Raw genomic sequence first — 26,833 nt, 5'->3', positions numbered from 1 at the left:
CACAGGGAGTGGGAACATAGAGTGACAGCAGCGTCTACAGACCCTGTCAGTGTCTGCGGTGACAGGAAATAGCACCTTGACTTCCTGTGAGGACTGTACACGGGGAGCAGTAATGCTCAGGCATCTAGTTTCTGTTCGCAGGGAGGGTAACTTCTAGGAGGCCACAGTGAGAGAACTATTTCTTTATATTCTTACTAATACTGAATTCTACCAACTTTATAATTTTTTAGCCATCAGAGAGGTAGAAAAGAATGGTGTCTAATTGTGGTTTGCTGGGGAGATTGAACTCCTTTCTCATATTTATTGGTTCCTGGGATTTCCTTCTCCAAGAGTTGCCTGTTCATGTCCTTTGCAGATTTTAAATCAGCTTCTTTGGCTTTTAAGAAATTGCTGATTTCGGGGCGCCTGGGTGGCTCAGTGGGTTAAACCACTGCCTTCGGCTCAGGTCATGATCTCAGGGTCCTGGGATCGAGTCCCGCATCGGGCTCTCTGCTCAGCGGGGAGCCTGCTTCCCTCTCTCTCTCTGCCTGCCTCTCTGTCTACTTGTGATCTCTCTCTGTCAAATCAATAAATAAAATATTAAAAAAAAAGAAATTGCTGATTTGTAAGGGTTCTTTTTATAATCTGAATACAGTGCTTTATCCAAGTGTTTGATAACAGTGAATATGTCCTCTTCTCTGAGAGTTACGTTTAACTTTGTTCATTGTGCCTGGGCACAATTGTTAGGAATGGAGGGATGTGGTCAGTGTGTAATTCGGACAATTTAGCTTCAAAGAGGGTTGTTGGCTACGATGACCAAGTAGATGCTGGCTCCAGGGTTCTGCGCATGGTGGGAGACAGAGAGTCATACCCAGGCGAGGGAAAAAGGGAGGCTCAGTTATTGTCATTACAGCAACAACCCGGAATACTTAGAATCCCTTAAAAGAGGCGAGTGATCCCAGGCACCGGCTGGCCGAGCCCCAGTGGCCCGAGCAGCAGAACTGACCAGAAGAGTCAGGGGCGCAGGGCGGAAGTCAGGTTACCCCCGCTTGCTCATCAAACACTGTTTATCCAGTTCTGGCTGGGAGGTTTTAAAGTCATATATCCATATATGGATTTTTTTAAAGGTACACATGTGAGCAGAAGACAGTTCCTTCCATCTAATTTATAGGTTAGCTCTCAGAAATCTAATTATTAATAAAGACAGACACAGAAATGCAGGAAGAGATGCTAAGCTGTACGTGGAGATTTTCTCCCCACTCGTGCTAAGGAATATCATTATCTTCAGTTACAGATAAGAAATTCCATACCAAGCTGACAAATTTTAAAAAGGGTATTTTTGTGTATTTTAGAGGGCAAGAGGTATGGCTTCAGGTCAGGATGGATTTGAACACACAGCTCTGATCCTTACTGGCTAGTTTATTTATTTATTTATTTATATTTTTTAAAAAAGAGTTTATTGATTTATTTGACAGAGATCACAAGCAGGCAGAGGCAGGCAGAGAGAGAGAGAGAGAGAGAGAGAGAGAGACAGGAGAAAGCAGGCTCCCTGCTGAGCAGAGGGCTGGATCCCAGGACTCTGAGACCATGACCTGAGCAGAGGCTTTAACCCGCTGAGCCACCCAGGCGCCCCTTTGCTGGCTAGTTTAAACACCCAGCTCTGATTCTTGTGAGCAATTAAGAAGGGGGCAGAATTTACGTTGCTGTTTACATTATTTATGAACTTTCGCTTCCGTTTATGAATCTGTAAAAGGGAAATTGAAATGATTACTCATAATCTCATAGGATCGTGTGAGGAGTAAAGGAGAGAATGGACCAAAGGCATTCAAAACAGTGCCTGGCACATAATAGGCGCCATATGTTGGTTGTTGTTGGCATAACGTGAGGGTCTGGCTCTGGCAACATAGATCAGACCAAGTAATTTTCAGGGAAAGTGATCAACTATGCCATATATATTAATCAAACTTTAAAGAAAATCCAACTGTATCATAAGTCCTATATTCTTGGCATTAAGGACACTGACTTGAAAAAATATGTGGACCACACGAAGCTGAATTATTGGAACAGATGGTCATCAAATACTGGAATCCAAAGATACCTAGGAATAAACCTAACCAAAGAGGCTAAGAATCTATACACAGAAAACTATAAAGTACTCATGAAAGAAATTGAGGAAGACACAAAGAAATGGAAAAATGTTCCATGCTCCTGGATTGGAAGAATAAATATTGTGAAAATGTCTATGCTACCTAAAGCAATCTACACATTTAATGCAATTCCTATCAAAGTACCATCCAGTTTTTTCAAAGAAATGGAACAAATAATCCTAAAATTTGTACGGAACCAGAAAAGACCTCGAATAGCCAAAGGAATATTGAAAAAGAAAGCCAAAGTTGGTGGCATCACAATTCCAGACTTCAAGCTCTATTACAAAGCTGTCATCATCAAGACAGCATGGTACTGGCACAAAAACAGACACATAGATCAATGGAACAGAATAGAGAGCCCAGAAATAGACCCTCAACGCTATGGTCAACTAATCTTCAACAAAGCAGGAAAGAATGTCCAATGGAAAAAAGACAGCCTCTTCAATAAATGGTGTTGGGAAAATTGGACAGCCACATGCAGAAAAATGAAATTGGATCATTTCCTTACACCACACACGAAAATAGATTCAAAATGGATGAAGGACCTCAATGTGAGAAAGGAATCCATCAACATCCTTGAGGAGAACACAGGCAGCAACCTCTTCGACCTCAGCCGCAGCAACATCTTCCTAGGAATATCGCCAAAGGCAAGGGAAGCGAGGGCAAAAATGAACTATTGGGATTTTATCAAGATCAAAAGCTTTTGCACAGCAAAGGAAACAGTTAACAAAACCAAAAGACAACTGACAGAATGGGAGAAGATATTTGCAAACGACATATCAGATAAAGGGCTAGTGTCCAAAATCTATAAAGAACTTAGCAAATTCAACACCCAAAGAACAAACAATCCAATCAAGAAATGGGCAGAAGACATGAACAGACATTTCTGCAAAGAAGACATCCAGATGGCCAACAGACACATGAAAAAGTGCTCCATATCACTCGGCATCAGGGAAATACAAATCAAAACCACAATGAGATATCTCACTCCAGTCAGAATGGCTAAAATTAACACGTCAGGAAATGACAGATGCTGGCAAGGATGTGGAGAAAGGGGAACCCTCCTACACTGTTGGTGGGAATGCAAGCTGGTGCAACCACTCTGGAAAACAGCATGGAGGTTCCTCAAAATGTTGAAAATAGAACTACCCTATGACCCAGCAATTGCACTACTGGGTATTTACCCTAAAGATACAAACATAGTGATCCGAAGGGGCACGTGCACCTGAATGTTTATAGCAGCAATGTCTACAATAGCCAAACTATGGAAAGAACCTAGATGTCTATCAACAGATGAATGGATAAAGAAGATGTGGTATATATACATAATGGAATACTATGCAGCCGTCAAAAGAAATGAAATCTTGCCATTTGCGACGACGTGGATGGAACTAGAGGGTATCATGCTTAGCGAAATAAGTCAGTCGGAGAAAGACAACTATCATATGATCTCCCTGATATGAGGGAGAGGAGATGCAACATGGGGGGTTAAGGGGGTAGGAGAAGAGTAAATGAAACAAGATGGGATTGGGAGGGAGACAAACCATAAGTGACTCTTAATCTCACAAAACAAACTGAGGGTTGATGGGGGGAGGGTGGTTGGGGGGGGGTGGGGTTATGGACATTGGGGAGGGTATGTACTATGGTGAGTGCTGTGAAGCCTGTAAACCTGGCGATTCACAGACCCGTACCCCTGGGGATAAAAATATATTATATGTTTATAAAAATTTTTTTTTTTTTTTTAATACTGGAGTCCATGAAAACACAGACTCAGAAGGGCCCTGGGTCTCTCGTGTTCCTCCAAATGGTTGCATCGGACATAATTACAGCGTAATATAGAGAGAATTGCCATTGGTACAATGTGGGTGGCTAGCTCTATGTCATTTTAATGCATGTGTAGATTGTGTAACCCACACTACAATCAGGACACAGAACTGCCTCTCACCACAAAGATCTCCTTCGTGCTGCTGATGTGCGAAACCCCTCCCTCTACTATTGCCAACTCCTGGCAACCAGTTTTATCCACGGTTGTTCCATGGTTGGTAAGAAGTGTGAAAGCTGCCCAATGCACTTTATGAATTTGATTATAATTTTTATTCCAAAGCTAGAAAAGGGGGAAAAGCGATATAAGAATTGATGAAGAAGAAATAAGTTTTCAATCCTAGTAAGAACGTTTAGCAAATGTGCCGGATTCCGGAGCCTATTACAGAAATCGAGCGCATTTTTCCATGCCAGCAAGAATCAATCAGAAAATATAATTGAAAATAAAACATCAAGGAAAACAGCCAACTGTATGCTATCTAAGAATTGTTTATACAATTTAAGATTACCAAGGGAAAATGTAAAATTTCACATAAGGACACAAAAAAAGACTGGAGTAAATTGCATTGACATCTAATGATGGCTTAATACAAAAATGATGTCAATTACCCTCATATAATCTATAAATTTGAAGAAATTTCAATCAGTATCCTAGTTGGATGTTTCAAGGAGCTCAATAAAGTTTTTCCGAAATTTTCTGAATACAAATTTTCTGAAATGTATATGAACCCTTAATGGTCTACAATTAACTACCTCAACTTGGAAAAGAAGACTGAAGGCAGGGGGAACCTGGGTGTTTCAGTCAGTTAAGCGTCTGCCTTTGGCTCAGGTCATGATCCCAGAGTCCCAGGATCTAGCCCGGCTTTGGGTTTTCCCTGCTTTGTGCTCTCTCTCACTCTGCGTGCTCTCTCTCTCTCTCTCTCTCAAATGAATAAATAAAATCTTAAAAAAAGAGAAGACGACTAAAGGCAGATATGCAATATACTACAAATCCACAATAATAAAAACCATATGGTTCTGGTGTTAGAACCAGGACTGGCTTCATAGGCCATGTGGCCTTTGCGGTCACACAGGTCCCACACTTCAAAGGGCCCCACATTTGCTTTAAGTGTGATTTGCTGCCACCATCTTGATATTCTTAATAATTTTGAAACAAGAGGCCCTGCATTTTCATTTTGCATTAGCCCTGCCAATTATGTAGCCCATCTTGACCAGAACAAAAGTTGTTGAAAGCCTGGAACAGAAAGCGCAGGCTTAGAAGAATGAATTTCTGTCCAGCAAAGGACGCCATGGGTAAGGAACCCCCAGATAACCCACTGAGTCTAAGTGTTTTGAACCCACTGAGTCTAAGTGTTTTGAGTCTAAGTGTTTTCAGTGACTCAGGTAGATAAGGACCCGTATTTAGAATGACAAGGAGCTCTTCTGCCTCAAGGAGCAAATCCAAAACCAAAACAAACAAACAAACAAAACAAAACAAAACAAAAAAACCCCAAAGAGAAAATCCATCAAAAATGGGCAAAGGAGGGGCGCCTGGGGGGCTCAGTGGGTTAAGCCTCTGCCTTCAGCTCAGGTCATGATCCCAGGATCCTGGGATTGAGCCCCGCATCGAGCTCTCTGCTGAGCAGGGAGCCTGCTTCCCCCAATCTCTCTCTGCCTGCCTCTTTGCCTACTTGTGGTTTCTGTCTGTCAAATAAATAATAAATTTTTTTAAAAAATGGGTAAAAGAAACACACGGGACTTGAGACAAGAGGAGATGTCAATGGCGGGCAATAATATCCTGAGTTCTTTGTAATTAAAGAAATGAAAGTTAAAACAACTGGATAGCATTTTATATTTATTTTTTAAAGATTTTATTTATGTATTAGAGAGAGAAAAAGCATGTGCAAGCACAAACGGGGACGGGGCAGGGGAGGAGGAGCAGAGGAGAAGCAGAATCCCAGTGGAGCAGGGAGCCTTACATGAGGCTCCACCCAAAACTCTGAGATCATGACCTGAGCCAAAATTGGCCCTTAAGCGATAGAGCCACCCAAGGGCCCCTGGATAGCATTTTAACCCTCTTCCCCCCTGCCCCTCAATAAGCTCTACACTCAACCTGGGTCTTGAACTCACGTCCCTGAGGTCAGGAGTTGTATGCTCTGTTAACTGAGACAGCTAAGCGCCCCTGGAGAGCATTTTATACCCATTCATTGTCAAAAATGACAAAGTTGGATCATGCCAAGAAGAGCTAGGGCTCAGCATCTCTGGGGAGGGTACACTGGGGGAGTCACTCTGGAGCATAGTCTGATGGGACTTACCAGTATTTGTCTACTCTATGACGCCGCAGTCCCACTGACGGTCGTGTATATGGTGCGCATATCTGAGCTAAAGCCTCACATAGGTCCGTATGGGGACACCCGGGAGGTTCCTGTGGGTTGGAGGCCATCTCTGTGTCTACCACCCAGGGAACAGCTAAGGCTAAGATTCTGATGCATTATTAAGGGTAGTTAGAAGGTCTGAGCATAATGACACCATAAATATAACTTGAATAACATCACAAATGTAGCTCTGAGTGACATGTGTAGAGACAGGAGATCTGAAGCCCAAAATCATTTATATAAATTATAAATACATTTACACAAAACAAGAACGCCTACGAATGAGAGGACAGATGTCAAACGCAGGGGGTGGGGTAATGGGGAAACGAGAGAGGAAGGGAGAGATGAAGAAAAATGAAAGGAGGGGCACCTGGGTGGCTCAGTCCGTTAAGTGTCTGCCATGTCATGATCCAAGGGTTCTGGGATCCAGTCCCACATCAGGCTCCCTGCTCAGTGGGGAGTCTGCTTCCCCCTCTCCCTCTGCCTGCCACTCCCCCTCTTTGTACTATCTCCCTGACAAATAAATAAATAAAATCTTAAAAAAAAAAAAAACCGAAAGGAAGTGAATTATTTTAAGTGAAGGACACGAGAACACATTGGAGCACAAACAAACAGAAAAAGAGTTTTGCGGTACCAGGGTGAAGAGTGCCATTAACCGTGGAGCCTGGTGACTGCTCGGTTCCGCTCCTGAGGGAGGGAAAAAAAAATTTAACTGTCTATAACAAGGTCCCACAAAACTGGATAAAAAATTTTAAAGGCTGAGTATTTTCTCCTGGCTGTATGGGGGAGAAAGAAAAGTTACCAGTTTTTCGCTACCTCTGCTTACTCCCTCAAAGCATGTGTTATTTAAAAGCATTCAAATGCCTAATTTTTTTTTTCAGCGACAGACCATGTGGCCAACTTGAGAACATACAGCGTTGCTCTCCCTCAGGGAGGGCAGGGGCCGTGGGTACAAGACGTGGACTCCCAGAGTGGCATCTAAATCATTTGTCTCTCTTCTTTTTCCGTCATCTCAGACTGATTGCTTTAGGAGGTGGAACTGAGTGCCTAGAAATTCAGTTGAAAGTAATACAAGGAAGCTAACCTTGCCTGCTTGTTTTGCTTTGAAATTCAGTGTACGACTCCGCCGGGAAGCTTGGGAGCAACGTCCTGAACGGAAACGTGGACAGGCTGGGATCTTACAGCGAGTGCCTCTCCACCCGTGCTCCCTCTGGGAGTTTCCAAGGCCACTACTGCAAGCTTCACATCCTGCAGGTGAGCGAGGCAGGGATCTGCACTCCGGCTGTCGGGGCACGGCTGAACTTGGTGATAGGGAACCCTGCACAACTCCATCGGTTGCTTTCCTTAATAAAACAAAAAAACAAAAGAACAAAAACCCCTGAAACTCTGAAGATGTTTGACAAAATGTTAAAACTAAATTGCAAACAGCTGCACTTGCATGTTCTAGGTGTGGGATGTTACAGGGGGCCGCTGTCCACAAATGGCCTAAGACTTCAGACATTTCCCCTGCCCCATTGTAGGGGGCAAGCCCTCTGGACAAACTTCTTGTGGAATCCAAGGTCAAGTCCCAGCCAGTGTTTCTGGCCATTAACTCCTGACTCACCATCCGATTTTGGAATACCAACAGGAGGGTGGACTTCCCATTGCCTATAATCCCGTCCCAGAAACAGAGCTCAGAGAGAGGAATTTGGGGCTATCTTAACTGGTAGGCCCGGACTTCAATGAGCATCACTGCATCTGCCTGAGGTCATGGGGCTCATTACCGTCAAAGCACATTAGTTCTTTTACTGCTGGAAAATAAAACCAGGAGCAGCGGAGCCTTCTGTTCAATAAAAAAATAGACTTAATGACATCACATCACACTAATAGAAAAATAATAGGTTGGCTAGAAACCGGCATATAAAATAGCAAGAAGAAATCCAAGATCTCTAAGATTCATGCTATAAAACAGACTTGCAATGGTTAACCATTGGAGATAGAGAAATTACGACCCAGTTCCTCTTGCCCCACTGAGGGTTAGGATAATTGTTGTTTGAGGGTTTAATCCAGGTGTACAAATGTCATATCTTTTTTTGACCAGGTAAATGGTTTTGATATCAGAGCAAAAGGTCAGGCCTGCACAATCATGTAAGTTACATGTTTAGAAGTAGCGTTCTGGAAATTTTCATTTATGATTTATCTTTTCTTTATTGGGACAGGCATTCTAATCATGGGCTTGACTGATGAATAAAATCTTTACTTGAGATGTTGTGTCCTGTCACAAAGAAGTCACCACTTGGCAATTCTGTTGAAAATCATAGGACCGTCAAATCTTAGCATGACCCGTACTGTGGGGGACAGGAGAACCGGGACAGAGCCCACATTGTCACGGCTTTGATGTGAAGACGAGTGCATCTGATCTTAGGTAGATTTAACTCAAACCGCTCTGTAATGGGATAGCCATCTCCAAAGACATCAGCAAACTTCTTCCAATACCTTTCTCTCCCCTGTCCTAATCTAATTCTCGGGGAGCACACAGTGCAGCCTTAGAAATGAGGGTGCATGGATGCCAAGAACATGAAATGAAAAAACGTTGTGGCATTGTGTTTTTCAGGACGGAGCCGAATACAGGGTAGGCGTGTGTGTCCCTGATTCTTGCGCGGAAGAGGATGTGACCGTGATGTCTCAGTTGGGTAGGTCCGGAATATACCCAGGGAAACTACTGTCTCCTTGGAGTCAAGAAAGGTCATTCCTTCAGGAAGGAACCAACCTTTCCTCCTGATAAGTACAATACATGGAGAATACTAGCATTTTGGGGATTTGGGAATGGAGGCGGTGGGATAGGAAGGGAGTAGGTAGGAAGGAGGAGAAAGAATAAAGAGAAGATTAGGGCTGAGTCTCTACACAGTCGAAGTTGAAATGGAAACAATTTTCTGTCACCCTCAGTGGCCTGATTAGGCTTGAAGAGAGGAGGTGGGCCGTGTCCGGTTTCCGTACTGTGCGTGTGCTGGCCGTGGCCCGTGTGTGGGAATCTGTCACAAATCCGGAAGGCCATTCTGAACTGGGACTGTGGGCAGCCGATGTGTTGTCCTGGATTAGTGTCAGGAGTCCCGTGTTTGGTCCTGGTTGTCACTTCCCAGCTGCATGATCCTGGGCGAGTCACTTAATCGCCCCACATTTCCGTTACGTCCTCCACACGGAGACGGGTGGGCCACGAAGACCAGTGCGCTTCTAGCTCTCTGTGGCCTTTTAGGCTCTTCTGACCGTCGTCGCCTCACAGGATGAACACACTCCAGTCCACGTGGAAACTGGTTTGGCTTCTTCTCTATCTCTTTCAGAATGTTCAAAGAAAGAGTTTTAAAGCCCAGAAGTTTTACTGCTAGCGTCTTTTGTATTTATTCTGGTCATCCAACTAAGAGCTAGCACGACACTTTAAAAGGAAGACACTATTTCTCTACTCACAGAACACTTCCGACACCGAATGTGTGGGTTTTCCCCTCACATCACACAATTCTGACACTAACTACTTGAAGAGAGTGTTGACTCCACAGGTTAAGGGCTCATTCCCACAAGCCCACCCCCCCACGAAAGACACCAATCCCATATGGTGAGTCCCAAAGGTTACCCACCCTTCTGTCTGACGTGGCTACAAATCAGGGGTTCCCATCGTATCTTCCTCACCTTTGAAAATTCGCTCTCATGGCTCACAGAACGCAGAGAAACACTTTGCTGTTACTGCCTTATTATGAAGGAAGAGCCAAATACAGGAGACACACATGGCAAGCTGCAGGGAAGGGACGCAGAGCTTCCCCTCCCCCCCAGCTCAGGGTGACCCTCCATCCAAGCATCGCCCTGTGTTCACCAACCCAGAAGCTCTCAGAACCCCTTTGTGTAGGGTTTTCATGGAGGTTCCATTGTGTAGACACACAATGGATTAAGTCCCCGCCCCTTGGTGATTGACTCGATCTCTGTCCCTCCCGGAGGTGGGGGATGGGGCTGGAAGTTCCAAGACTCTAATCACAGGGTTGGTTCCTCCCTCAACCAGCCCCTTCCTCCTGGAGTCATCTTGTTAGCATCAACTCGAGTCTGGTTGAAAGGAGCTTATTATGAATGAGAGCACACCCTCCTCCTACCCCTGTCACTCAGGAAATTCCAAGGGCTTTACGAGCTCCGTGCCAGGAACCTGGGCTGAAGACCAAGTATAGATTTCTTATTATATCACAATATCACGCACATATTAAACATCTTCTTTTAAGTGTTGATAGGGCGGTTAGTTTTCAATAACCTGACACCATCCTCTGAATTTATGATGATCCCTACAGATTCAGGTCCAGTATCTGCCTCTCTAGGCAAATATTGTACTTGCCGTTAAAAAGAAAACTGAATGTTATGAATTAAATTTCAATTTCAGTTCGGGTTGGCGAGGCCATCCACATCCTAGCAACGAAGATGAATGTGCTGGGTTGTTACTAGATTAGCATTTCAAGTGCATAAATGGCTCACTAAGCCTGAGTTAATGTTCATTATTATTTAAGAGATTTATCAATTAGCTTAGTTTTCCTGGCTAATGCTAAGCTGATTAGCCAGAGTTGACATTAGAATAAAGTGGAAGGTGAGATGTTATTATCAGTACAAAGATATCTTGAGGATTGTCTTTGAGGACCTGGGAAGAGGAAGGGCCCTGCCTGGGGTGAGCAGGGCTGACAGGGGTGGATGTAGAAAGGGAGCTTCTGTTCCCTAAAGTTTTTGGTGGCGTTTTCTGTGCAGGCCTGGCTTCCCCAGAGCAGGAGAGCGGGGAGTTCACAGGTGGGGACTGTCACAGACAGGCGGAGAAGAAATGAGCCCAAGATTGCAGAGAGAGGGAAGACGACGATTCTGGGCAGGGCGGAAGGCAAAACACAGGCAAAACACCCTTCCCTATGTGGTTGCCATAGGATCTTGTAACATTTCAGTCACCCGACCTCCCGTGAGTTCTTCAGAATGAAAATGTGTCACATAGGGGTGTTGGGAATGTGGACCGAAATGAAACCAACCTCAAAGCAGGTTAATAAACACTTCATTCGTCGTCTTCCCGAGGACCGTGGCCCAGGGGACAGTATTTCAGGTTGCCCTGAGGACCCGTGGCTAGAGGGGATCCTATATGGGAAGCAAAAGGGGGACACGTGCTTGCAAGCAGTTCTGCAAATACGTGTGAGTCACAAGGCGTCATTTATTTGGTTGTAAAAATCAAGGTTTTCTGATTTCCACACAGATACATGAAAGACCCTAAGTCAAATACGTTATATTTCTGGGGCACCTGGGTGGCTCGATTGGTTAAGCATCTGCCTTCTGCTCCAGTCATGATCCCAGGGTCCTGGGATAGAGCCCCAGGCTGAGCCCCATTTTGAGCCCCATGCCGAGCCCCGTGTCAGGCTCCCTGCTCAGTGTGTTTCTCCTCTCTCTGCTCCGCCCCACTGCTCACTCTCTCTTGCTCTCCCTCTCTAAAATTAAAAAAAAAAAAAACAAACAAAAAAACCTTTTAAAAAATACATTCTATTTCTATCATATCTGATTGTTCCAAAGTATTGCCTTCGTGCCTCTGCGGAACCCATTTTCTGGTTCTTCTTGTTTCTTAGATCTCTTTGCCAGCACTTGAGAGGGTCAAGGGGGCTGACAGTCACCTCCTGAAGCTTTAGTGCACACGAGTCTAGATCAAATTTGGGTGTGATGATCACGAAGGCAGTTATCGGCTCTTTCCCTGACACCACACGTCACCGTGTGTCAGCCTTGCTCGCAGTGTTCGGTTTGGCTCCCGGAACAAGAGCCACAGACAAGGGGGCCCGCCCCTCCCATCTTTACCTCTGTGGTCCCACGGCCTTCCCCCTGTGTGTGTCTCTCTGTTAAGGAATTTTCCCTGTGTATATAAAGACACAGGATTTATGGCCCACCTATATCCTAACTTAGTAGGACCTTCTCTTGAGTTGATTACATCTGCAAAGACCCTATTTCCCATAAGGTCGCAGTCACAGCCCCGGGGAGGGCGGGGGATGGTTAGGGCTTGGACCTTTTGGGGGTGGGGGAGGGAGAGACACAATTCAAGCAGGGCTGTGTTCAACCCAGAACACGACCTAATGCCTGGTTCCTAGTTTGCCTAGATATCAGACGTCCCTTAAAGGCCACAGGGGATCAGGAACATGGTGACTCACAGCCACCAACGCTGAGGCCCTGCCCTTAGAATGCGCTTGAGAGAGAGACGTCAGGCAAATCTGCGTGGAGTTAGCTGGAGAGCAGTTGGGTCTGGTCACAGGGACAGCGCAGAAGATGGACAAGAAGGGACTGGGGTAAGGGTCTGTGAACACCGAGTTAGCAAATTTTATCCAGACTCAGCTCTGAAGGGCTACGTATTTCCATTCTTAGGGACTCACACTCAGTCCATCTCCTGTCCTCATGGAAATTTTATAACATGTTATGGTGGCCACTGTGTCTGTTGGCAGTGGCCCAAAGCAGTGAGAGCCAGGCTGCCATCGCTGTGTCGCCAACCCTGATATGTGTCCCCGTTCCTGTGCCGTTAGGCTGACTTCATCTCACCCTGCCTAGTGTAATCAAGATTACGAGGCCACACAGAACAACGGTGCTGGCACCTCGAAGGGCGACCTCCGCCCCCACCCCCTCTCGCAGGGATTCCCAGAGCACCTAGTGAGAAAATGGAGCTATTTTATTTTATTTATTTTAAGACTGTATTTATTTATTTGAGAGAGAGAGAGAGAGAGAGAGAGCATAAGCAAGGGGGAGGGCCAGAGGGAGGAAGCCGGCTTCCTGTTGAGCAAGGAGCCCAATGCAGGACTCGATCCCAGGACCCTGGGATCATGACCCGAGCCGAAGGCAGCGGCTAACCAACTGAGCCAGCCAGGTCCCCCTAAAATGGAGCTATTTTAATAATGCTTCCCTGAACGGCCCACAGAAGGGTCTCAAAAGTACTCAAAAGGAATCCAGGGCACCTGGGTGGCTCAGTGGGTTAAGCCTCTGCCTTCAGTTCAGGTCATGATCTCAGGGTCCTGGGATCGAGCCCCACATCGGGCTCCCTGCTCAGCAGGGAGCCTGCTTCCCTCTCTCTCTTCCTGCCTCTCTGCTTACTTGTGATCTCTCTCTGTCAAATAAACAAATAAAATCTTAAAAAAAAAAAAAAAACAAAAACAGAATCCAAAACATTTCACAGAATACCATTTTCTGTTCTCAGGTTAATTCAGGAACCATGTCTTGAGCGCCTTTGCCTCTGGCCTCTGTGTGAGGTCCCGTGTGCGTGCCGAGGGGGGCAGAATCGGAGGCATCAGGAGTCCCTCACGTGTGGGGCCCTCCAATTTAGAGAGCAGGAAAAGCACGTGTGCCCAGAGTGAAAGGGGTCAGGAAGCACTCGCGGGTGTGCACGTGGAGAGCTGGGGACAGGCGGCCACGCAGAGGAGCTGGGGGGAGCCGTGGGGTCGGAGGGAAGGACCGCACTGGAGGGGCTGAAAGGAGCCGCGTGGGCTTGAGCTGGCCTGGGTTAGCAAAGGCACCGCTGATGGCGCGTGGCCAGATATTGGTGGGAAAGAGATCATACAGAGCTCTCCTATTCCCTCGTGTAGACCTAGAGTGCGGCTGTGTAGACGCTTCACTTCAGTTGAATGTGCACAGGCTGCCAACTGGCTTTATTTACTAGGGTAGGATTTAGCACGGGGTGTTGGGGCTTCTCCTCGGTGCTGCTAAGACCGAGGACATTGAATCGGTCTCTCCTGGGCTTGCTCCCTGGGCGTGTGCTCACACGTGTGTGTCCAAACTTCCTTTCACACAAGGACACTGGCTGGATCAGGTACTGTGATGGCCGTGTTTTCCCTTAATCCCCTCTCTAAAGGCCCTACCTCCAAATACACTTGCACTCTGAGGTCCTGGTGGTTAGGGCTGCAACATAGGAATTTGGGGAGTTGTGGGGGGCACAATTCAGTCTGTAAAAGTCTCTTCGCAGAGGCCCTTTGATTTTAGAACCTCCAAGGCCAAATTCTATTTGACTCACTCTTCCTTTCCTGACTCTTGGCCCCTGGAGTCCTGTGATCGCCCTCAGAGGGGGGTGGGCACCTTGGGAGCTGGGGGAGTGGCGTCTGCCGTGCAGCCCTCAGACCTAGGCCCCTCACTTTAGGGACCACGCTTCCTGCCTTCTTCTGGCCATGTCCTCCCCGATGAGATGTCTGTGGGGTCAAGGGGATGTGACCACCTTCCGCTTCTCTTCCAGTCACACTCCGAGTATCTAGAACCCCAGAATTCCCCGCCCAGTTGGCTGCCAACCCCGCTCTAAGGGGGGAGTGTGGGGGAGGGTCAGGAAGGTGGGGCTTCTGTTGTCCACAATCTGCAGGTAAGGCACTTGGTATAGGAGCAGGGAGAAGGGGGGAAGAGAAAAGCGGTGGGCCGGGGGCCGGGGGCCGGAGAGGCCATCCGTCAGAAGCCCTCACCATGTACTCTTATCCCTGAGGGAGTGGAAGGGATGGGCCTGTGTGTCTGCAGGCCAAAGCTGATGCATGCACACGCGCGCGCGCGTGCACACACACACACACACACACACACACACATTGTTTTGGCTTCTTGGCTAGGCCTGAGCTATCCCGTGGTTGACAAGTGCAAGCATCCAGTAGCCTGGAGTGTCTTTGGGGTCACGAGGCAGTGTTAACCGTCCTCCCTCCTTCAGGGTCTGGACACTGTCGTTCAATGCTTCAGACTTCATCCGGGGGCAACCGCTGACCTCCGGAAGGGATTCCCCTGGGGCAGTGGAGGTGAAGTTGGTCAGAACTTGCTTTAATCAGCTTTGGGGTCTGTGAGGCAGCTCCCCTAGGACTCAGATGCAGGAAGACGATCATTTGAGACAACGGGGAACCTTTTCCGGCCGCCGCTAAGCCTGTGCTTCTTGAGACAGGAAGAGTCAGACCTAAGGAAAAGCAGACTTTTAAAAAACACATGGAAGATGACAGGTTTCATGGGGAAGCCCAGATGCACACTTTATCATTCTGTTCCTAATTCTGTTGTATTGTACTGCTTGTTACAATCAGGGCCCTAAGTCACATTTTTAAAAAAAAGATTTTTATTTATTTATTTGACAGAGAGAGAGAGAGACAGCAAGAAAGGGAACACAAGCAGCGGGAGTGGGAGAGGGAGAAGCAGGCTTCCCGCTGAGCAGAGAGCCCGATGCGGGGCTCGATCCCAGGACCCTGGAATCATGACCTGAGCCAAAGGCAGATGCTTAAACAACTGTGCCACCCAGGTGCCCCCCTAAGTTACATTGTTTAAAAAAGGTTTTTAAGAGTACAGATAAACTATGAAGCTTTTTGACATCTTGATTTGGATGTCCCTGTGGCCTCCTGTCTGTGCTGTGCAGTTAAGGCGACAAAGGAAGGTTCTGGCTGCTGTGGTCTCCGAGGGTGTCTGCCGGTCCCCTCAGGGACGGAGCTGGGATTTGCCTTGTAGGTCTGGGAGGCTGACTTTCTCAGGGCGTCCGGGGTCGTCAGGCTGGAGGGCCTGGTTCACACGGACCAGAGGCTCCGCAGTGGTTCATGGATCAAACAGAAGCCAGTGAGGACAGACGTGGCGGCTGATCACTTACGCTTCTGTTTCAGTGGAAGGTTTGTTTGGTAAATTCATGTGGAACCAGGCTGTAGCCTGGGGATGGGGCATTGATTCAGAGCAAATGGAATTGGATAATGAGGAAACTGCTGCTGTGTCCCCTTTGGGGACCTACTTAATGGGGCACTCTCACCCTCGACTGTGCTGAGGACACGTGGACACCTCCTCCTTCCTAGTTCCACCCTTAATAGGTTACGATTTAGAGTCATAATTAACACATATTGTTAATATTACAGTAGATCCCAGTGATCTATTGGGACATTTCAGAAACCCTCACACTCATGGGAATAATGGGTATTGGCCATAGAAGGAACATTAGAAGATGTCGTGTCCAACCCACACTTCCTCATTAGCCAGAGGAGGAAATGAGACCCAGAGAGGGGAAGTAACTTTCCCAGGGTCACACAGCAAGCAGGCTCCAACCCAGGCCTCCTGAATGCAAGTCTAGGCCATGCGTTGCGGTGAACTAAGGTAGAGTGAGGGAATAAAAAGTCCACACTCTTCAAGTTCACACAGATCTGAGCAGGTTCTGTCCCTGCTCCTGACAGCAATAATAGAAACAGCTGATGTTTACTGAGCTCTGACTGTACCAGGCACTTGCTAAGTCCTTTATAGCCATTGCTACATTTGGTTCTCACAACAACCCTATAAGGAACTGTTAGCTCCATTTTACCGAGGGGAAACTGAGGCACGGGGCAAGGAAGTAACTTGTCCGTGGTCGTATTATAAAGGATAGATCCAGGCCCTCAAACTGCAGAACCTGTGTTCTTAACTGCTATGCTTAAGTGCATGAGCTTATCTGAGGAGAATTTTCCTTGTCTAAAATAAGGTAAATAGTAGTTCGTTGTAGGTTTTTGGTGAATTGAAGATAATAACCGAAACATGTCTCATACCTAAATGGACACTTAAGACTATATTTTTTTGGTATTCCTCATTGCCATTGCTATTTAATGAAAACATACTGAGTTCCCAAACTTTGCTGGAGTTTTGGAAGCTCCCTTGTCCTGTGGTGCTCAATGAGTGTGCCCTGATCAGTGGTACGAGCTCCTGGTTTCTTTTTAGAAATGGAAACTCTCAGGTCCCACGCCTGACCTACTGCATCCAACTGCAGGGAGGGGAGGGAGGGAGCCGTCCATGGATCAACCCTGCAGGTAATTTCTGGGGCACGTGAAAGTTCAAGACCACGGCCCTCGTCTTACCACTAATATCCCTACTAACTACTGACAGTGACCATGAGCTGTGCCCTGAGTTGGTGTTTCTGAGTTTCCATTGTAGACTGCAACTTTCCCCGGCCTGTGGGCTTCTGTTGTATTTTTTCATCTCATATCGCATTTATCTCTCTCATGGGAACCTGTTTGCCAACAGATTTGAGCTGGCAATGGTGCCTTTTATGATTGTCCTTCCCAGTGCTGTGCTGGGAAAGGATGTGGGAGTCTGGGCAGACCACGGGTTCTGGAGAGCGTGGTCCACATTGCGCTGGGCTGAGTTCCCCCTTCTGTGACTCTCAGCAACTTCGTGCCTTATTTTCCCCATCCCCACATCAGATATATGAAAAGCCAGCTGCCCTTTTTAATGTCAAAGTTTTATTTTGAAATAATAGTTATGAAAACTCTTGGAAAAGTAGATGTATTGCAAAATAAAGCATTACTAATACAATCTCTTTTTCCCTCCCTTGGTAGATATTTTAAGATACAGAAATACTTCATTTCTGGCCCCTTCTCTCTCTCTCTTTACAACAAATTCTTCCTCCTCGTCTGGCGTGGCTGTGGCTAGATGCGCTTCTGGAAAGTTCCCCTTTGACACCTTTGTCGCCGTGTGTCTGTGAGTATGGGCATCCTAGGTGCCTGGCTGGGATGTGTATGTTGGGGCTATGTTATCACCTTCCACTCTCCAATGACATGTCATCATTTAATTTTCATTCCCGAGGGATGTCTGGCCAGGGCTCCACAGGAGATCACCATGTACCTTTAGCAAGAAACTTAGGACGTGTTCGAGAGGAAGGCTGGCCACACCCACATGTGATTGAGTCCCAGAGTCACTGAGAAATGTGTCCTGTCCCCAAATAGTCCTGTTCTTAGGGTGTGAGCTCTGAAAACTAGTTTCTTTTGTCTGAGGCAAGGCTTCTCCCACGAACACCTCAACAATCCTGCTTCTAACTCTTTGTTTGCATCATGCATTGTCCTCGGGACAAACTAATAGAATTGCTGGCCTGTGGCTGGAAAGGTTGGTTAAGAGGCTTTCCTGAAAACCTCACTTAAATAACTACCCCGCTGGGAGACGTCCGTGTCTACACCACCACCCCGTCACCCGCATCAGAGGCTACCTTTATAAAAGCCAGTGCCGATTTGATAGATTAAATAAACTGGTTTAAGGAACATTTAAAAAAATTGGTAACAAGGAGTTTCCCCCCAATTTTATCTGCTATTCCTACGTTTCACTCCTGTTTCTATGCGTGTGTGTAAGCTGGGTTCTTACTGATCTTGAAACTACATAATGCAAGTGAAAATACAAACCCTTAGTCCTACCAGCTGCAAGTAGCTCCCTCTGTGTTTCGGTTGCTTTTGTTTATGATTATTTTTTTACAATTATAATAAGGAATTTAGTGAAATCCATTCATCTTTGACTTTACCATTTCTTTTCATTTTTAAAAAAAGATTTTATTTATTTATTTGACAGAGAGAGGGATCACAAGTAGGCAGAGAGGCAGGCAGAGAAAGAGGGGGAAGCAGGCTCCCTGCTGAGCAGAGAGCCCGATGCAGGGCTCGATCCCGGGACCCTAAGATCATGACCTGAGAGCCAAAGGCAGAGGCTTAACGCACTGAGCCACCCAGGCACCCCATTTCTTTCATTTTTTTTTTATTCTAGAACACCACTCCCACCCCTTAAAGCTGTTAGGTATTTATCTGTATTTTGGTGGGGGGGCTTGAGTGGTTTGTTTTCCCCTGGGCTGTTTTCTCTCATGTTCCTGTGGCCCTGGTGTGGCGTGAGGCTTTGTCACACTTGTCTTCTCCCTGCAGGTGCGTCACCTTGCTGGGCATCTCCTTGCCCCTGGCTGGAACCGTCTACGTGGCAGCCAGGGAGCGGGGGTCTGACGGCAGGTCGTCACCTGTACCTCCGGCCACCGACGGGAGTCTGCCTCTGAGAGAGACGCAGACGGGTGAACCAAGAAGCAGAACGGCTTGCCCGGCCCATCTCTCACTATCAGGCGCCCCGAGCAGAGGAAAAAGTAGGCATTTTAAGAACCCAAGACCACTCACGAGAGGTGACTGAGATGAGTCACAGTTGGAAAGTAAAGCCTTTGGTGCTGGAATCTGGTGAATGCCCCAGAGCTTCCAAATGCCAGTGTGGAGGCTGGGTCTCTGCTCCTTACAATTTGGTCTTTGTTTGCTATCAGAGTGTTAAGGCGAGGTCGCTGAAAATGCTGCTTTCTTCCTCGGGTACAATTATCCAGTGTGTCTTCGTACTACCCAGCGACTAGGTCAGAACGGAGCTTGGGTCGCACTGGGTAATCCTTTAGAGAACAATTCCATGACCCCAGTGTCTATTTTCACTGTCGCAGCTATGCACATGACTCACAGAACGTTCTGGCATCACTAAGGTAAAGGATTTACATACAGACCGAAGCCAGGGGAGTAAGTGCACAGATGGTTAAAGGCTGGTGGAGGGCAGCCGGCCCCGGAGCTAGATAACCTGCTTCGGGAAGGGAGAGCTGGACGGCAGTAAGCGGTTGGTCACCTTGTGTTGTGTTTCAGTGAAAACCAAGAGCATTTCCTTCATTTCTACCTGCCCATGTGGCAAGGCAAAGACCACACACACACACACACACACACACGCGCGCGCGCAAACACACCGCGTCAGACAAGAAGAGCATCCTCGTGCCGACACATTTAGAACATGGGGACTCGTGCCTGACAGCCCCTGCAGGTGCGTATAATTGACCTTCCCTTCCTCCAGCTCAGGGGATAAAAAATAAGACAAGAGTTTCAGTGAATGGCCCAAAAGATTCGGAGAATGTGATCGAGTAGCTTCGGGGAGTACCTTCACTATGGAGGGTGCAGTGATGATTTGATCGAATCCTGTTTGGATCTTCAGGCAAAACCAAAAGCAAATGTAACCCCAGTGCAGACTCCCAACACTAGGAAAGCAGCACAGAGCATTTTTGTGTCCGGATGGTGTAGCAGAAGAGCCGAGAATGCTCGCCCTTCTTCCCCAGTCAGAAGGCGCCTGCTGGCCTGGTGGTGCCACCGCACCCGGCGTCCTCATTGTGGGAAGCGTTCATCGTTGGGCTCCTACACGGAGTCTGTCCCTGCTGCTTTGTAATTCCTACTCTCAGGCCCTGGTTTGGCTGTTCGACCTCGTCTCTTGTTTCTATTCCCCCATATCAGATACTGGGGACAGTTATAATGGGCTCCCCCAAATCTCAGAGCCCCTCAGCGTCTCCTTGTGGGAAGTGGTTCAAGAATTCGACTCCCCAGCTGCCACGTAGAAGGTTCCTTGGGTGTGGCGGAAAGACCCCCTGCTTAGCAATCCCAGGTCAAACCTGCCTCGGTTTGGAGCTCTGCCCTTGATCAGATTGTTTGACCTCTAGGAAACTCAGTCTCCACGTGCATAAAATGGGGGCATACAATGGAATTTGTCAAGGGAATTAAATGAGATACTGTGAACTGTCCTCCTGATTCATTGCTCTTTTCCTCATTCTCTTCCTTTAAGCCAGAAGGGGACAGGGAGGGGGGCAGCTTTAACTGGCCAAGACCTCTCGCTAACACTGACCTTGCCGAGGCCAGCCTGGTTCCAGGCACCTGCCACATGCTTCTAGTTATCACACTGAGGGTGAGCCTACAGCCCCCCACATTCACCATTGCTTATCATCAGTTGGAAGGCCGAGCCTTGGAGCTTGGCATTTTAAGGCCAGATCACAGGATTTTAGGCAGACACCGCTGGCATGGAGTCAGCAATCAGCCACTGAAACGTTAGGGTTTTAGCCCAAAATAGGACTCTCTGGGATCAGGATACAAAGGTTATGTTAGCTTTTTCAGCAGCTACACTCAAGTGTGGCTTCAGGAATGTGTGTGGGGGTGGGGGTCCCATGTTCTGTTGCTGTAGCAGTATATCTTGTGTTTATACTGTCAGAGTAAAATGTCATATCCTCAATGGTTGGAAATGAAAATCGAGATGGAGAGAGCCCTAGGCTCAGCGTCTTTTTCCTTCTCCACTTTTCCACTCACTAGCGAGTCAAATCAACATAAGACTACCGTGTCTTCTAGAAGTTTAGAGCCAAATTGGGCATTTCAGAGTCCTGGTTCTTTATCCTCCAAATAATCACGGCATTTGCTTAGAGCGGTTTCCTGTTACATGAGCCTGTCATTTCCTACTTAGATGAGAAAAATATGAGAGCGTGTTCGAGGAAGTTTCCATGAAATAAATAGCTGTGGATTTCAGCCTCTGGAAGTCAGGGCTCTTAATCTGTGGTCAGGCGCTTGAAGGGAGCTCACAGTAATAATCACTGAGAAAATCCAAAGGGGTCTCGAGGTTTTCCAACACATCGTCATACCCCGTGGTTCTCCAACCTTGGTGCGCCTTGGAAGCACCCGGAGGGCTTGTCACAGCCCAGTTTGCACGGCTGGAAAGATTCTGAGTCAGTAGGTCTGGGGTGGGACCTGGGCATGTGCCTTTCTAACAGGTTCTCGGGTCATGCTAAAGCTGCTGGACTGGGGCACCGCCCCCCAACTGTGAGAACCACTGATGCATCATTTCAACCTATCCTCCCCAGGCCCCTTCGGCTTCTTTCCATTTACAAATGAGTACAAGGTGCTCAGAGAGGCTGTCCTCCTCCCCACAGAGCAGTTATTTTCAGACACTGGTATAAGCCGCTACTAGTTAAGCTTACCCGCTAGCAGAATTTAGATGGAAAGAAAATCAAATGGTAGCAAAATGTATTCAGTCCTCGCTTGCCAATGTAGACATCAGGCTGGATGTTTGACAAACGTGCTCACGTGCTCCCAGGAGCCCGGCCAAAATACCTGCTCAGTTTAAAAGTGAGGGAAGAGGTCCCGGGAGGCAGAAGACTGGGTAATACTGGGTAGAGCCCGTGGCCGCCTCTCTCCACGTGGCAGTGGCTTCTCAGGAGCCGAGGGGAGCCGGGACTTGGGGCGTGGGACACGGCTGACTGTGCCGTGCCAAGCGCTGGTGAGCTCCGTGCCTTCAGGCGGGCACACTGGAGAGTGACTCCAAGGGAAAAACTCATATTTACAGCTGGAACCTCAAAAAGTTGGGCAATTACATTCTCCCATCAAAGAAGCTGAGTTAGGTTTCTAGTGCCTGTTACACCAGCTCTCATCTGGAAGCCTCAGTTCTGCAGCCTTGTGCCCGCGGTGTTTAAGCCCAAGCCACATCCAAGAGAAAGCACGAGTTTCTCGGAGTGGCTTGAGCTTTCCTTCGAGGGTCCTGGTTCCCAGTTCCAACTGTCTGGCGTTAGTCTACGTGAGTCCAATTGAAATTTTTTAGAAATTAGAAGGAGTAAGCGAAGTGGAAGGGATGAAAGCGATCGGGCTTATCGTAGTGAGCAGAGCGGCTGTGATGTCACCTCGTTTGTCCTTCATGGTAACCCTAAGATTGTGGGATCTACTTTGATTCCCATTCCGTAGATGCGGAAACACAGGCACAGAGGGGTTAACTGACCCGCCAGAGGTTACAGAGCGTCTAGGAAAGCACAGGGGGATTCAGAGCCAGGAGCATTTAACTGTAAGGCCGGGCTCCTTAGCGGCTGTCCTGCCTGCCTCTCTGTTTGCACCCCTGCACTTGACAGGCAGGGGTGTTGTTTGCAAACAGTTCTTTCTTGGGAAGACAGAAGGAATGCCATTCTGAGTGGAACGCTGGCTTTATGGAGCCGGTGGTTCCTGAATGATCTCTAAGTACCCCCGCCCCCCCACTTTGTAAAACAGGACAGGGGTCAGGTGCTGGCATTCCTGGGGCCTGAGCTCGGTTAGCGTAGTCTGTGCGTGGCAGTGTGGGCACCGGCCTCGGGGCAGGCATGCTGGGGCAAGTCAAGGTTTACAGACCACATCCGAAGCTGCGCAGACAGAGCAGGAGGGGACCACGGAGAACGGGGCTGAGCAGCCCGGGGTCCCAGCGAAGGCGTGTCTGTGTGACAGCCAAGATCACCAGTGTGTGTGTGTGTTTCAGCTCTTATTTGTGGGGCAGTGTGTGGACCGATCTGGCTCTCAGGGTGGATGGTGACACCTGTGTTCTTGTCCAGGACTTTCAGGAGCCATGGAGCACGCTCTGAAATGCTTCTCTTGGCAGAAGACCGTGCCGGCCATCTGGACGCTGGGGACACCAGGACGCACGTGCTCTGCGCTCAACGGCATCCGGGTTCTGAGTCTCCTCTGGATCGTGTCGGGGCACACCGGTCAGATGACCGCGTGGCTGTCTTTGGGTGAGGAGAACCAACGAGCTCTCACGAGCAGTCGAGGGAGAGAGAAGCTTCCACGCGAGGGGAGCCTGTTGGGCGGGGCCGCGAGGCTGCACCTTCCCCCAGAGCGGCCTTCCATTTTAGACACATAGCCACGACCTCCTGCAAGCACGTGTCCCAGGCCAGCGCCCGGCTGTCGCTTGACCTCCACCTGGGTATGAATTGGGCCCCTGAAGGACAGGAGGATTTCGTAGTCACTGTCCAAAGAGCTGGATTCCTTCTAGTAACGATTAAGGAATCCAGAAACTAATGTTTCTTTCTCCTGGAAACATAGTCATGCGTAAATGTGTAAATAAATACTGGGCACTGGTGTGAAATTAGTGTTTCTCGGCCTTCTGCCTCTTGCCTCCCTCCCAATGCATGCCAGGACGATCAGCCCCTTATAAGTGGGGCCAACACATGGGGCAGAGTTGAGGGGAGGGGCCAGCCTGGGGTGGTTTGAAGAAGCTGCCCGGCCATCTGCACCGGCCGTGGTGGGGTGACGCTGCCGTGGCCCCCGTGGAGCTGTGGGCCCTGGGAGAGCAGGCAGCCGCTCAAAGCCTTGGTTACCGCTCCGTGGTGGACACTTTGAGGTGCCTAATTCTTAATCCAAGACACCGTCTCCTCTCAAGCTGTGGGGCTGCCCGAAATCCTCTTGAGGCTAAGAAAGTTGAAGGCATTATTCTTGCTTGTTCTGAAACCACAGATCCCGTGACTTTCTTCTGGGAAACAAAAAGACACTGTTTTCGTGTTTGTTGCAGATAATGTGCTCGAGTGGAGAAAGAGAGTGCTTAAAAACCCCCTGTACCTTTATTCTCGGAGTGGCCCCTTCTACCTGGGGGTCGACACATTCTTCCTGGTCAGGTAACGGGGTGTTTTCTCCGCTGTTGTATGCACGTGGCTGTTCGGGGATGTGTGCGCGGGTGTGATGCCATCGTCACTTTAGTGAGAAAAACGGAATGCCTCCCATTTATTTCGTGCCCTGGCCTCCCTTCGGCCGGGCTGTGGGTATCACTGCTGTCCTTAGCTCCCCTCTTTTGTCTACTCCGTGTGTAAAATGAGTTGGGATGGCTGTCTGAGAAGTTTTCAAAGATTTTATTAATGTAGTCGAGAGAGAGAATAGGAGCTAAAGAGTGAGAAAGAGCAGAAGCAGGGGGAGGGGCAGAGGGAGAAGCAGACTCCCCGCTGAGCAGGGAGCCCGATGAGGGACTCAATGCCAGGACCCTGGGATCACGACCTGAGCCGGAGGCAGACACTTACCCCACTGAGCCACTCAGGTGTCCCTCTAAATTTTTTTTTTTTTTAAACGAAAGGAGATTTTATCTGAATCAAAATAGTTTATTTCAGTGGTTCTCAAATTCTGGTCCATGGACGGATGCAAATCCATGATGAACTTGGCGGTTCTCACTAGAGTGAACCGTGAACAAATCTGAAAATGGTGTGACATTTCCTAACGCTTTCTTTATCTACACAGACGACTGAGAGGCCCATTGTCTTGATCATGTGATGAATGTCAGGCACTGTGTTAAGTGCTACAGCTTTACCTCACTTAATCCTAACGATGCCCCCAGAACAGGGGACCACAAAGTCTCCATTTTTCATTTTTTGCTGTTGCTCAGGTGAAATCCACATTAACACGAAACCAAGACCCTCGAGTGAACCATCCAGTGGCACTTAGTACATCTCCAGGAATGGGCCACCACGCCTTCTAACTGGCTCCAAAACACGTTCAGCAGCCCCACCAGAGCCCTCATACCCACTGAGCAGTTCTTCCCCATTCCCCGCGCCCCTAAGTCCTGGAAATCTACTCTCTGAATCTGCGGATTTACCTCTTCTGGTTATTTCGCATAAATGGACCTCACAGCTTCTGGCCTTTTAGTGCCTGTTTCTTTTAGTTAGTGCGCAGTTTCTGAGACTCATGACCGTTGTGGCACAACAACTTCATTCTTCTTTATGGCTGAGGACTATTCCGTTGTATGGATAGATGACAGAATCTCTACCTTATTTATTTATTTTTTTAAGGATTTTATTTATTTATTTGACAGACAGAGATCACAAGTAGGCAGAGAGGCAGGCAGAGATGGGGGGGGGAAGCAGGCTCCCTGCTGAGCAGAGAGCCCGATGCGGGGCTTGATCCCAGGACCCTGAAATCATGACCTGAGCCGAAGGCAGAGGCTTTAACCCACTGAGCCACCCAGACACCCGAGAGTCTCTACTTTAAAGGAAAGACTCCTGAGCCTGAGGGAGAGCGTCCCAGTGTGGAACCACCATTCACACCCAGACAGGCTGACTCTGGAGTCCACATTCTCTGTCACGGTGCTGACTGCCTCTACCTCTTTTGGGTTAAATGTCTCTTCCTTCGCAGGGACATGGTGACAGTGGACGGCAGCTGTTTTTGTCACGTGCTAGGCAGTCATCCATCCCACCATCATCTACTGAACCCCTGCTGGCAGGGCCTCGTTCTAGGCCCTGAGGCTACAACCATGGATAAAACAATCAAGGACTTCTTGTGGTCCCATGAGTTTGTGTGTGCATCCAGCCATAAGCAAACAAAGAAATAATTTTAAAAAATGTGGTCATAGCAAATACTAGGAAAGAATACAACCGTGGCTTGTCCAAAAGTGTGATTTAGAGTCGTCAGAGAAGGCTTGTCTGTTGAGGGGCTGTTGGATCTGAGCGGCAAGGAGCCAGCCATGGGACAATCCAGGATGGGAAAGCTTCAGACAAAGGGAGCCACTAGTGCAGACAAGCTAAGGGGGGTGGGTGGGAGAGAGAGAAAGAGGGAGCATTTGTTCAAATACTGCCTTACCCACCTTGTCCTGCTGGTCCCCCTGTTTTAAAATGGACCCACCACCACTCTTAACTTCCTTTTTCCTGGTTTATTTTTTCTCTTTATCTAACATACTTAGAGATGCCATTTATTTATTATTTCTGTATTTATTGTCTGTGTTATTTATTGTCTCCACGGGAATATAAGGTAGGACTTTCCTCTGCTTTGGGTCCTGCTGTCACTGACCTAACGGAGGTGCTAAGGCTATGGTGTTGCTCAATAATGATTTCTTTCTTTCTCTTCCTTTCTCTCTCTCTCTCTTTCTTTCTTTTTTCCTTCCTTCCTTTTTTGAAAATGGTTTCTTAATTGTTTTAGCTCAAGCCTCTGGTGTGATCATTTCTCGGGGGAATGCAGAGAAAGTAGGGTACAGAATGAGCTGAGACCTGGCCGCCAGGGCTAGGAGGTAGCCAGGGTGACCGCTGAGTGGTCCAGACAGGCAAAGGTCAGAGGCCACCATCTGCAGGGCTAGGGGAACCATCAGGCACCAGACTTTCCAGGAGGGCACAGCTGGGCCTAACCAGCCAGGCAAAGCCCAACTATGGGAGACCTGGGCCAGACCCTTGAGGGTGGAGAGGTCGGCCCAAGGGACAGCATTCGAAGTCCAGAACTCTGTCCCCTGCAAGAGGACTAGTAAGAACAAGGCAAAAAAAAA

General features: G+C 48.0%; 1 protein-coding gene across 1 annotated transcript in view; it reads left to right on the top strand.

The window, feature by feature from the left end:
- The window catches only part of LOC116882248 (O-acyltransferase like protein), a 63,593-nt gene that overhangs the window by 10,755 nt on the left and 26,005 nt on the right, over positions 1-26,833 (top strand). The window contains exons 2-7 of the mRNA XM_032882558.1: positions 7,416-7,555; positions 8,895-8,973; positions 17,581-17,722; positions 18,919-19,127; positions 23,157-23,336; positions 24,113-24,215. Of these exons, the coding sequence (XP_032738449.1) occupies positions 7,416-7,555; positions 8,895-8,973; positions 17,581-17,722; positions 18,919-19,127; positions 23,157-23,336; positions 24,113-24,215 (853 nt within the window). The remainder of the gene's footprint in view (positions 1-7,415; positions 7,556-8,894; positions 8,974-17,580; positions 17,723-18,918; positions 19,128-23,156; positions 23,337-24,112; positions 24,216-26,833) is intronic.

This window comes from Lontra canadensis, unplaced genomic scaffold (assembly GCF_010015895.1).
Source record: "Lontra canadensis isolate GAN:19392208 unplaced genomic scaffold, GSC_riverotter_1.0 scaffold82, whole genome shotgun sequence".
Lineage (NCBI taxonomy): Eukaryota > Metazoa > Chordata > Mammalia > Carnivora > Mustelidae > Lontra > Lontra canadensis.
The sequence above is the reverse complement of the archived record's forward strand: the minus strand, read 5'-3'. Positions and strand labels throughout refer to the sequence as shown.